The 13,641-nt window shown below is 35.7% G+C and overlaps 1 protein-coding gene across 1 annotated transcript; it reads left to right on the top strand.

Moving 5' to 3' along the window:
* Window positions 1–2,170: 2,170 nt before the first annotated feature.
* Window positions 2,171–12,368, top strand: LOC119574100 (tRNA (cytosine(34)-C(5))-methyltransferase-like; the record flags this gene model as incomplete). Its single annotated transcript, XM_037921175.1, is given in 11 exon segments — window positions 2,171–2,209; window positions 2,775–3,010; window positions 3,580–3,757; window positions 4,171–4,405; window positions 4,556–4,676; window positions 6,225–6,411; window positions 6,584–6,738; window positions 7,496–7,646; window positions 7,926–8,147; window positions 10,181–10,258; window positions 11,791–12,368. Coding segments are annotated over 11 exon segments (1,899 nt in total), but the record flags the coding sequence as incomplete, so codon positions are not given.
* Window positions 12,369–13,641: the final 1,273 nt, after the last annotated feature.

The following is a 13,641-nucleotide window of genomic DNA, read 5'->3' as shown; positions in this document are numbered from 1 at the left end:
CTTACACACACCCCCCCCCCCCCCCCCCCCCCCTTAACACACACACACCCCACATTACACCACCCCCACACACACACACACACACACACAAAAACCCACACACCCCCCTACCCCCTACCCCACACACGCCACACACACACAAAACACACACACACACAAAACCAAACACACACACACACTTACAACACACACACAAACTCACACAAAACACACACACACTAACACACACACACTAAACCCCCAAAACAAAACCCCCCCCACAAAACCCACAAACAAACAACACACACAACAAAACACACGCTAAAAGCGACCCACATCTGTTACCAGTGGATCTAAGTCCCAAATAGACCATTCACTCAGCGAAGGGCGTAGATGACGATTGTTATCTGATCTCGCTGACCCCTTTAGTTCGTGACCAGCACCCGACTGGTAAGGTCTCCCTACCCTACCCCTCGGGCAGGCTACCGACACATGACGCATTACCCCCAAGACATTGTCTCGTGTGTTCCCATACTGTGTCAACTCTTATTAATAAAGAGTCACGCCGTTATACCAGTATCACTACTCCTGCAAAACCATTTTAATAGGGATCTGTACCCGTTAATTACACACCGCTCGCGCCGCGCGACCACACACACACACACACACACACCCAACACACACACACACACACACACCAACACACACACCCACACACACACCCACACACACACACACACACACACACACACACACACACACACACACACACACACACACACACACACACACACACACACATATTTATGTTCTGTATTTTTTTCTGAATTTCTTTACATATAGATGGCTCCACATATGCTCAGCCACCAAGGAATCTATCAGTAGGCCCTAGTGATTGTGTCTTATTTGTATTTGTGTGAAAATCTGTTTTTCTTTTTAATACAAAAATTATTGATAGTGTCATTATTCTTTTTGATATTCAATAATGAATTTTTCCAAAAACCATGGAAAAGGGTAAACAGGTAAGATGGATAGGACTAATAATTGATCCTTTAAGGATAGGACTAATACTTGTAGAGCCATCTATGTGTGAAGACAATCAATGAACATATATTGCAGTGGGTATGGCATGCATTGTTGCCATCTGAGGTGATTGGGTTAACACTCACACACACTTGATGAATTCATCTAGAATGACTCGAGAGGTGTTACATTCATCTTCCATATAGATCCCATTGAAATTTTAATGACAAATGTTTTATAGAAAGAAAAATATAACTGTATTTATGATGGTAAAACTGAGAGTCATAGCCAGTCATAGACCTTATTTGGCTGCAAACAATGTTACCAGATAAAATTCAATATTAGATGTGTAAGGTTAGAAGTACTGCTGACTTTTTTTTTTTTTTTCAAGTGCCCTGTCCTACAAGGACGTTGACGATCATGGATTTCCATGATTTTCTTTTTTCAATTTAGAGCGGTGGTTTGCCGTTGCCTTTGCTTGGTGTTTTTAAATCGAGTCACCATTCTATTAAAACCCGTTCTGGGACCAGCACTGAACTTGGCTGGCTGTCCACCTAGCGACTAGGTAGTCAATCGAGTTGAAGTTCCTTTCCCAAGTGAACAATGGGTGCCGGCCCGTGACTCGAACCCTTGAATCAGATTGCCGTCGTGACGTCTTGAGCATCTCTAAACCACTGGCCACGCTTCTCTGACTGTATAGGTTTAAAATAACTTGACTGCCACTCTCCTAGGGTTTTATTGCAGGTGGGTGCAGTTTTTTTCTAGAGACAGTAGGTAGGTGCCATCTGCAGATGCTGTGATCCTCTGCCATGGGTAGGTCTAGTTGTACGATTTGTCCATTTGCTTGGCTTCATCTTTGAAAAGAGGTAGATTTTGGATGGAGAGGGAAAGGAGTACACTTATTTTGAGAACTTGTGATTGGCATTTGATAGAATTTTCTTAGAATGGGAGTGAGGCACATTATGAAAAGAGATAATAAAACACAATTATCTATAAACTGATAATTTTATTTTCTGAATTATATATTCAGGTTACATTTACATTTATTACAAGGGAGTTTTGATTACATAAAACTCCATAAAATTATTTGAGCCTCATTTGCACTGAAATTTCTGTTGGGGGAAACCCCAAAGAAGGAAGGGCCCTCACCCACACAAACTAGTAGAGGTTGGTCAGAGAGAATAAAGACTTTGAAACGTATTACATGGTAAGTTTTTCCTTATGATGTAAAGAAGATTAAGGGACCCAACCTCAGAAAATATCATTTTAGAATTTTGAGTTACATAGCCAATAAAAAAGTTTGGCCCATAAAAATCTCCCCAAGGAACACTAAGGCCATCAAAGTTATGTCCTTTATTTTGTTTGCTTTAAGTTATTTTCAGAACCTGCAATTTTTGTTGGAATTTTTAAATAACTTATTTGAAAAATATTTGGTTCTTATCCTATGGCCAGGATCTCTTCCATCCTTTTAATTATGGAGCTTAGAGAAAAACTGTGTGGAGCCTACTTATTAGGAATGCAAGCAACTGTCTTCTTTATCTTCTTGTTTGCATGGCCTGTTTGCACAGAGAAGTGCAGCAAGCTTGGGTGAGGTCAAAACCCTTGACTATCTCCAAATATTGTTAAAGGTTGAATTTTCCATCAGGAATACATTTTTGAGGTTAATAAGTAAGAGAACCAAAAATGTTTAAGCATGGCTGGGCAATGGCCCTACAATAAGTGCTGTGTGTATATGTATATGATGTATATATTTTCCCTTCCCTCCCAATTAGGCCCAGAAAATTGTTCCGGAAGAGGAATGGGATGAGTTCCTGTCCTGCATGAAGACCAACCTCCCAGCTGCCTTCCGCCTGACAGGAAGCAAGAGCATGGCCCGGGCCCTCCTCAAGGTGCTCAGCAAGAGCTTCTTTGAGCCCCTATCGCAGCTGGTGCCACCTGAGCTCACTGAGGATGAGATCAAGGCAGGCGAGGAGCCAGTCAAGCCCCTCCGCCCGATCTGTCTGCCATGGTAGGCTGCTGTTTCTTTTCCCCCATTGTTATGTTTGATTGTTTGTTTGATAGAGAGAGAGAGAGAGAGAGAGAGAGAGAGAGAGAGAGAGAGAGAGAGAGAGAGAGAGAGAGAGAGAGAGAGAGAGAGAGAGAGAGAAGAGAGAGAGAGAGAATGCAGCTCTGACCAAAACAGATATAGGCTATTTCCAGCAGGTATTGAAATAGATACTTACTTGTGTGGGGTCAGAGCCAGCTGATGGTGGGCTCCACTACTTCCTCTCTTCCTCTCATGTGCTCATCCTTGAAATGTTAAGTTTCCAAATCATGACATCTCTTTGTTGTGCTGCCCAGTGATTGGGATGAAAACTCATCTTGTGATGAAATATGACCAAGCAGCTGGGATTTTTCTCCATGTTGTGATGGCACTTCACCAGTTGCTAATGGGTTAAACACTATATATTCAGGAAAACAGATATTACCAACAGGATATATTTAGAACCATAATGAAAATCAGACCAAGAAATGAGAACATTTAGATCCATAAAGAAAATCCATCAACTTGAAGTATGCTTGATCTCTCTCCCTAAGGTACCCTGACAACCTCGCCTGGCAGTTGAACTTGACACGACGCAACATCCGTAGATGCGAGGCCTACTGGCAGCTGCACCAGTGCCTCATCTCGGAGACAGAGACAGGCAACATCAGCAGGCAGGAAGCTGTTAGTATGATCCCTCCACTAGTGCTCAATGTTGAACCACATCATAAGGTAAAGTGCTGTGATTTGCTGTTAGCTTGAAATAATATTTTTTTATTCATCAATTTAATAATCTTTTTTAAGCAATGTTGTGCTATAAGTAATAACTATGTATTTGTATGTTTGCTTGCTTGCTTGTGTAATGTGTAAGAGCATCTTGACTCGCCAGGGGATGGGTTTAGAACATCAGTGCACTATATGCTGTTGTCATTGCAATCATTTTAATCTCTCTCATTGAAAAAACTAAACTCACTTCTTTGATCATCTCTATTAAGGGCTAGTTTTTGTAATATCTTTGTCATTATATTTTTTCACATTCAATAAAGAATAACCTTACCATTATAAAGAAAATATAGCTGATTCGTCTGTGCTTCTTGAGGATAATATTTTGCAAAAGCAACTTTAGACTTGTCCTTTTCTTGCAGATTTTAGACATGTGTGCAGCCCCAGGAAGCAAGACAGCACAGTTGATTGAGTTCCTTCATAGTTCTGAGGATGAGTTGGGAGCAGCCATTCCCCAGGGGATTGTTGTTGCAAATGATGTTGACAACCGCCGCTGCTACATGTTGACGCACCAGGCCAAGCGCCTCCAGAGCCCCTCCATCATTATTACCAATCACGACGCTGCCTTCATGCCCAAGATCTACCATACTCGGAAGGGTAAGCAAATCTCAGATGTTACGTATATTTTGAATATATATTGTTTTTTCTCTTTCTGGGAGGGGGACATGTTTTACATGATAGGATACAAGAATTATATTTATTTTGTAATAATGAAAGTGAAGCACTAGGTAATAACTCCATTTCCAGATGGAAGTGTTGGGCCTCTCAAGTACGACCGCATCTTGTGTGACGTTCCCTGCTCAGGAGACGGCACTCTCCGCAAAAACTTTGATGTGTGGGCCAAGTGGAATCCTGCCAATGGAGAAAATCCCCCATGGGGTGAGTTTGGATAGATTAGGGCCAGGGCAGGGTCTTTTGATACCTTTTTTAACACATCCCCACTGGGGAAAGTCCCTGTGTCATTTTTAATTTTTTTGGGTTGAATGTTTTGCCCAAATGAGTTTTTATAAAGAAGTAGACCTTTTGACCTTACCTAATTTCTCCTTTCCAAATTTGGGAGAAAAAATTTATTTTTTACTAATCCTTTGAATATTGATGGTGTTGCTTTTATTATAAACATTATAATTACTATAATGTTATAAACATTTAGTAACAGCAAAATAAGATAATGTAAAATATTTTGGTAAACCAAGGAAAAGGGTGAACAGGCGAGACAGGCAGTACATGTAACTGGCTCATTGGTGACTTAGTACAAGTGTAGCCATCTATGAGTAAAAAAACAATTGAACAAGTAAACTCACCGTGGGCATGGCATGTACGTATATGCCATGCCCATTGGCAATGGGTTAATGTTGAACTATGTTTACTTTTATTTTACATTTGAAGGAATACATACCTCTATAAAATTGTACTGCCTATGACATTGTAGAAATTGAAACAGCTTTAGTAGCCAGTTATTGTATTTGAATCTTAGTACACCTGCACCCTGTGCCTAAGGGAGTTGTCTGCAAACCCTCTATAATGGTCTCTAATTTGAATTATACTAGAATACCACTATATTATCTGGCAGTTCCCCGAGGGGAAAAAACAGTATCGTTTTTCAGCTTTTTTGAGGGAACAGACACGTAGATTAAAAGGGATCTTGACGTGGGGTAGACGTGGGAAAGGCCCGGCTCACTCCCAGGGTTGGGGGAAGGTGTTTGCGGTTCAAGGAACCGACTCGGACTGACTCCCCTTTGGGCATTTCTGGGCAAACCCCCCCCTTGGGAGTGGGGACACAGCTGTTGTCCCCTCCCCTCTTTCTCGTTATCGCCGAAGGTCAGGTCATGACCCAGGAGGCGAACAGCTGCGTAGCTGGCTTTCCTGAGTAATGGATGTCACCTCGGCTCAGGCAGATTTCGCTATTAATAGATGTCACACCCTCACTATCCGTGTATCTAAATACATGCTGTTCAGCACCTTTTTTCTAAATGAGTGATCTCTGTTCTCTATCAAACTTTGATGCATTGTTGTATGTTTCTTGCTTTCTTTTTTCATTTTTATTTATTTATTATTCTTTTTTTTATTTTTTATTTTTTATTTTTATTTTATTATTATTATTATTATTATTATTATTATTATTATTATTATTATTTTTTTTTTTTTTTTTTTTTTTTTTATTTATTTATTTTTTTTTTTTTTTTTTTTTTTTTTTTTTTTTTTCATTTTTTGGTGTGTGTGTGTGTGTGTGTGTGTGTGTGTGTGTGTGTGTGTGTGTGTGTGTGTGTGTTATGAGACATCAGAAATGATGGTGTCTAAACATTTAAACAAAATAACACGTGCACTAAGCTCAAATTAAATTTGTCAAAAATGGCTGTCTCATTTTAAGAGCAGAGGCATTTCAAATACCAACCTTGATTAACTCTCTCACAACTCTCACCCATAGCTTGCAGCTGAGAATAGCCCGGCGTGGCTTGGAGATGCTTGAGGTGGGTGGACGTATGGTGTATTCTACATGCTCCCTCAATCCCCTTGAGAATGAAGCCGTGATTCAGCGTCTCCTTATCGAGGGCAGTGGCTCCATCAGGTTACTTGATGTAACAGAGCAGCTTCCTGGACTCAAGGTACAGTGGACTCTTTCATATTTTTTTTTGTATGTATACTAATATAACATAAATGCACTTAAGATAAAAGTTTATATTAGATTATTACTATTAGCACATATTTGAAAATTTATTGGAATCCCATCCTTTATTAGAATTTTACAAACTTTTTGCATCATTTCCCTCCCAACAGTTTATTCCTGGCCTTGAAGAATGGACCCTGATGAACAGAGAAATGGAAGTGATCAAGACTGTGGCAGATATTCCCCTGAAGAACACCAACCTATTCAACAAGCACCTGTTCCCACCTTCTCCAGAGGATAGAGAGAAACTCAATCTCCGCAGATGGTGAGTGAGCTCTTGGGTGAAGGTATTTGGTCAACCGAGCACAGTAATATGTCAGAAAAGGAAATAGAACGGCTATAATAAAAAAGAAAGAAGTTCAACATGATCAGAGGTAAAAAAAAAAAAAAAGATTCCTCTTCATATTGTAACACCAAGATGATGCTGAAAGGTTTAATTTAGCTTTACTGGAGACCTGTGGGTGTTGCATTTCTTTTCTTAATTTATTTCAGCTTTGTTTCTTAAAAAGTTTTTGGTGTTGTGTATCTTTTATATTTGGTACTTTACATTAACCTCTTACTGCCGGGCATACCTATAGCCATCACAAAAAAAAACAAAAAAAACAGCTATAGGCATCATGATTCACTAAAGTGAGTTGAGTTGAAAGTTCTGCTACATGGAGCAGACTCCCGGGCCCAGTGGCTGGACAGTTGCCAGAAGTCACAGGAATCAATGATGCTGTGAGATTTCTAGTACCGTCATTATAGGGTTAACCCATGTCTGTTGGGTCATGCCTGTAGCCGATGTGTTGAAAGGTCCAGTACATGTAGTGGACTCCTGAGCCAAATGGCAGGACGGTTGCGAGAAACCTCCAGAGTCAGAGACACCGAGAGATTTCTAATACCATCACTAATGGGTTAAGAGTTAATACTTGTTATCTTTGATTTGCATGCTGGGTTTACGTAAGTATCACAGTGGAATAAAGCAAATATATAAAATACCAGGCGTACACACTACATATCCCTTCCCCTTTCCACTGCAGTATCAGAATCTTACCGCACCAGCAAGACACAGGTGGGTTCTTCGTGGCTGTTCTGGAGAAGGTGAATCCTCTGCCTGGAGAGAAAGTGTACAAACCAAGTGAGCAGACAGCGCAGAAGGATGAGTCACACAAAACTCAGAGGATTAAGGAAGTGCGTTTGGGCATCTTGCTCACTTGTGTCAGGTTAATACAATTTGTTAAGAATGATGGGCATTGTGGCTTTAGGTAGTAGGTTCAACTGCAAAAGATAGTGGTTTGTGTTTCTATATTATCAGATAAGGTGTTAAAGCAAAGTATTTTTATTTTTATTTATTTTTAGGAGTATATTTGATAATTTGCTATCAACACCATAATACAAAGTGAATTTGAAAATGCAACTGGTATATTCACTGTAAGTAACGCTCCTCACACTGTGTATCAACCCCCACAGCCACCTAAGAAGAAGCGAAGACAGGGGTTCAAGGAGGCTCCCTACTACTACTTTGAGGATGATGAAGTTGTGTGGCCAGGCATTAACGACTTCTATGCCATTCGGGAAGAGATTGGGCCAGGCCTTTTCCTCAGCCGGACCAAGGAGGGCAAGAAGAGGAACCTTTACTTCACCAACAGCCTTGTCAAGGATATTGTCAACTTGAATCAAGAAGACATTAAGGTTGGTCAAGAGTAAAAGGAATTAACCCACTCACAACAGGAGCTCTTAGCAGCATGCCAACTATGTCCCTGCATATTTGGTTAAAATTTCTTTTGCAGCTTTTGTTACTTTTAGTTTTTGTATTAGGCAAGTAATAAAGCAAAGTATTTTTATTGTTATTTATCTTTTTTGGGTAATTTGATAATTTACTTTCTCCATTATATAAAATAAGTTTAAAATCAAGTAATGTAAGTAATGCTACTCACACTGTACATCCACTACTAGTATTAGTTGAATATGCTTCAAGAAGACAGCCAATTCCAAAGTTAGAATTGTGCCTCATTTCTGTCATCACCAATTTTAGCTATCATTGATGTCAAGGATGGTTTTGTTTTTTTTGGGGTTTTTGCCAAAATTTCTTCTTTGTACATTTTTGCAATGGGCCTCAGTCCTCAGAAAAAACTTCACCTGTCTGCTTGCATGCTCTCATAATTTCTGTACATCAAAAAAATATCTACAGTTCCAATGCCAAGGCACCCACAGCTGTGAAAGTCCTTAGTAATCCAGGCCGAGAAGCATTACTAAATATTCATCATTAAGATATTGGGATGATCATTCCTCTGTGGAGTCACTTCAAAATCAGGCAAGCATGCACATGGACTGTAGTATCTAACTGATTAACATGTGTTACCACTTTCATGTTTTTGCTGAAACAGGTACCTAGATGAGACTTCTCACCATAGTATTTAGTTACATCTTGCTAACAGATTCATCACTAGCACTTTAATTTCTTTTTCTATTCATAATCAATTTCCTCTTCACTAAGAATGTACTAGAAACTTGCCTGCATAATGAACTCAAAAGAGTGCTGTGGGTCATTAAATGAATTGAGCCATATATAGCCACCAAAGTAGGCTGTGGATCTGTTGACATGTTGAAAAAGAGAGGCTTTCATTTGCACCCTTTCCCCCGGGCCCAGCAGATACGGAATTTGGGGCCTATAAATTCTTTGGATCGGGCCCCATTCAGATATACGATGAAAGTTTATGTTTTTACATGAATTTGTTCATAAATTTAATGGACAGGTTACTTCAAAGACAGAGATAGAGATATATTTTTAAATAGATCCATACATATTTAGATTGAATTATTAATTAGATTGTCTACATGACTACTATTATTATAGCTAGTTTAGGGTGATATTTTTGGTACACAAAGATAATATCAAGGCATTACTAAGCAAAATTGCATATGTGCCTGTGTGAAATAATTCAGAGTATAACTGTATCATTTCACAACATAAAAGGAGCGGTTTATTCATAAAAGATATGTAAACTTTCACAAGGTTCCCTAGAAATGAGTGATGGAATTTCAGGTAGTTAGTCACTTGGGATCATGCGACTGCTTGAAAATTGAGATTGATTCACTGTGGGATGAATCTCTAGTGACAAAAGAACTGATAAGTGATAAGTATTATTTTTTTTGTAAGAAGTAATTTTACAGTACAGAAATACTTAAAATAGTGTATATTACTTGTGCACTTCCACACAGCATACGCTTGATTAAGGGATTGTTGTTGTTGTTGTTAAACACCATGATACAACATAGAAACAGCAGTTTCTTTAGTGAAGATATAAAAAAAAAGAATTGGCTATCTTGAATTCCTCACAGTAATTGTCAAGAAGAAGACGCCAAACAGCATGCTAGGAAAGTTGGCATTTTTGGCCGTCATACTGTTTGGAATTTGTGTTTTGGGAAAGGTTTGTAAGTAAAACAATGATATGTTCATCAAGGTGTTCATACCCTTTGGGTATAGGTATAAAGATATTTATAGTATGATAAAATCAAGATTTTCTTTCTGGATATCCTTTTGTAAAATAAATTCATGTTGAAAGTCAGGATAAGGATTTTGACTTTCCGTCATAGTGGATATGGGGACATCCTAAGCAGTCCATTTCAGGTATGGAGAAGTAGGAGGGTTAATAACTCATTCTGTAGGCTTAATGTGTGACTATGCATTTATAAAACATTTATCATGATATCTTCTTTTTCAGATTATCAACACTGGTGTCAAGGTGCTTGTTAGGAGTGATAACAAGGGCACACCATGTGACTTCAGGCTTGCACAGGATGTACGTGAAGAGGAAATCTTTACTTTGTTATACATTTTAATTCACTGCCAAAGGGCATGACATATACATACATCATCATCATCAATAACGGTATGCTCTGTTTAAAGGCAGCGTGGACCTCTCCACCATCCTTCCCAAAAATCAATTTTCCCCCGTTTTTTTTTCATTGTACCATCGACAGCCCGCAAAATATCTTGATATTGTCGTAATTTTTGTCTTTGTTTCCCTTTCCTTTTCCTATACCATCCCTGTCAGAAGTCTTTCTCAATACTTTATTTTCACATGACCAAAAAACTTAAATTTTCTCCCTGTTAAAGATGTTAAACAGCCGGTTCCAAAATTGCTTGATAAGGTCATAATTTTTAATTTTTAAAAATACTCTTGTGTATTAATAATGCTATTAATATTGTTAAAAAAGTATATTTATAATATTAATAATAATAAAATAATCATTATTAATAGCATTAGAAAAAAGAAAAAAAATCAAGGAAAGGGGAAGTCAGAGAGAAACATAGGCCTACTAATTGGCTCCTTGGTGGCAGAACACTTGTGAAACATCTGCATAAACCCAAAATTTCAAAAAAACAAAACAGGGGACTTTATTTTTCCCAAGGCAAGGGGTAATAGAAGACCAAAATCTTTTGGGAAAACAGTATTAAGTAGATCTTGAGGCAAGAGTTAAGGAAACTGTTTATCAGAAAAAAGGATGCCTAATGCCTGGTTTTTTGGTCACATTTGCAAGTTGGGTAATGTCGTTGGGTAGTTGTTTTTCCCTCCTGGACTCTTAAAAAATAATGGCTGAGCAAACGCCCAAGCAAGTGTCAACATGTTTTGACTTAGAAAAGGAAATGGGTAGTTAATTGAAGTGAGAAGTTGATTATACAGAAAAAAAAAAAAAAAAATTGTAAAAAATTACAATATGATTTTCTGATAGATGGTCTGCTTAAACATGGGGGTTTTTTTTTTAGAAAATTCTGCTCCTGAAAAAAAAAAAAGACTGGATGTTTACAGCATTTGCAAATGATTGAATGTATTAACCATCCTTTTTTCAGAAAAAAAAATGATTTCTATTTATAATTTCCATTTTTCTTCTCCCTTTGCCGGTTTGGCATAAAAAAAGGAATAAAAAAGAATTAAAAAAGGGAAAAAAAATTTATTTAAAAATGCGGGAAATACCAGAAAAAACCACCTTTCCAAAGACACCCAAAAACAGTGCCAAAAGTTGGTAAGTATGGAAGATGTTATTGTTATTATATTATTATATTATTATTATGACTTTGTATAATAAAAATAATAGAGATATAAAATTAGAAGAGGTTCTAAAAACAGGTCTGAAGTAGTCTGAAAAATTTTAATCTTTTTTATTCAAGTCTGGTTTATAATTTTTCTTGGAAAAGAAAAGTAGTGGTTCATCTTGTCTTATCCTGTGTACACATGCATATTATAAGTACTTTGGATTTTACTGAAAATTAATTTATGGCTTGCAGGGACAGGGCAATGCCTTCCGTTCAAAGGGTGAAATCTGACCATAGGTGGGGGGGGGAAGGGGCAACAGGTCTGTCCGTGCGTATGTGGCAAAGCATGACCGTCTCCACTACCTTCGACTTTTAGGTGCAGACACTTCAAAGTACGAGAAGAATAAATTCCAAGAACAGAGAGACCTGGAAGCCAAAAGCGCTGCTAGTGAGAACAACAGTGAAATGTCACTTGGCAATGCAAACAGTGATGTCGCAGATATGAATAATGATGAAACTATAAAAGAGAATAGCAATGGTGAAAATGGGTCAGATACAAATGGGGAAAATGTTATAGAAGCTGAAGAAAAATAGACTTTTTCTTTTATTTTTTTTAATACTGTAATTTAATTTCTGCAGCATTTATGTGATTTAGGGTTTACTTTTCATTATACATTTGTCAACAAAAATTGGAAACACACAAAGAGAAAGAAGTTTTTAATTAGAAGTGTTTTCTGAGGTTTTTAATTAGAAGCCTTTTTTTTTTTTTTCTAAAATGCATCTCATCTTGAACAGTTGCGACAATTATTATATTATATTATGGTATAAGAAAACACATTTTATGGATATTTTGCAATAAAGTGTTAATTATATATGGTGCCGAGTATCAATTTTCTTAGAATAAAGTTGTTGTTTTTTCAACATATTACATAAATTTGGTTGTCTGTTGCCATGTGTGATTAAGTTTCTTACTTATCTATTGTTAATGCAATGTCTTTATGCTGGCTAAAACCCAAATTCCAGGACACTTCTAAACATTGTAATGCGCACCAAAGGCAGGCAAGTTGCCTACTTGTTTATGCCATATATGCACCAACAAAATCCTGGGTGTGTCTTTGACAAGAACCTGTATGATACAACCAGGCCTCTGAGCCATTTTTAGCCTGAATTCACATAGAAGGCACATAAAATGAACCAGCCTCCAATGCAGATCCCCATATATATATATATTATATATATATATATAATATAATTTTTTATATATTAATTTTATATATTATAATATAATTAATAATGTTTAAAAATATATTAATTTTAAATATATATATATATATACTATTTTAAAATATATTATATATATATATATATTAATATATATATTAAAAATATATATTATATATATAAATATATATTATATATTATATATATTATATATTAATATATAAAAATATATAGTATATATTTATTATGTTATATAAATATATATTGTTTTTTTTTGTATATATATATAAAATTATGTAATAAAAATAATATTTTTGTAATATTGGTAATTATATTTTTTATAATATTTATTGTATATGTTATATTATAAAAGTATATTATATATTATTGTATAGTATATATATATATGTAAGTATTATAATTATGTATATTTTTTATATTTAATTATATTTAAATTTTAATTATAATTTATATAATTTTAATTTATTATTTTAATTAATATGTTAATTTTTATGTTTATTATTATATAATATAATTTTTATTATTATTTTATTTATTTTATGTTATTTTTTATTTATTTTTTTTATATTGTTTTTTTTTTATTATTTATAAAAAAATTTTTTTGTATTTTTATTTAAGTTTTTTTTTTGATTTTTAAATTTTTTTTTTTTTTTTTTTATGTTTTTTTTGTTTTTTTTTTTCCCTTTATTTTTTTGTTATTTCCCTTTTTATGTTTTTTCTTTTTTTTTTTTATGTTAAAATTTTTTTTTTTTTTATTATTTTTATTATTTTTTTTTTTTTGTATTTTTTTTTCTGTTTATTTTTTTTATTTATATTTTTTTTTATTGTTTTAAAAATTTTTTTATATATTTTTTTTTTTTTTTTTATATTTTGTATTTTTTTATTTAATTTGTTTTTTTATTTTTT

This window comes from Penaeus monodon, chromosome 6 (assembly GCF_015228065.2).
Source record: "Penaeus monodon isolate SGIC_2016 chromosome 6, NSTDA_Pmon_1, whole genome shotgun sequence".
Lineage (NCBI taxonomy): Eukaryota > Metazoa > Arthropoda > Malacostraca > Decapoda > Penaeidae > Penaeus > Penaeus monodon.
This window is presented reverse-complemented; position numbering and strand designations above follow the sequence as displayed.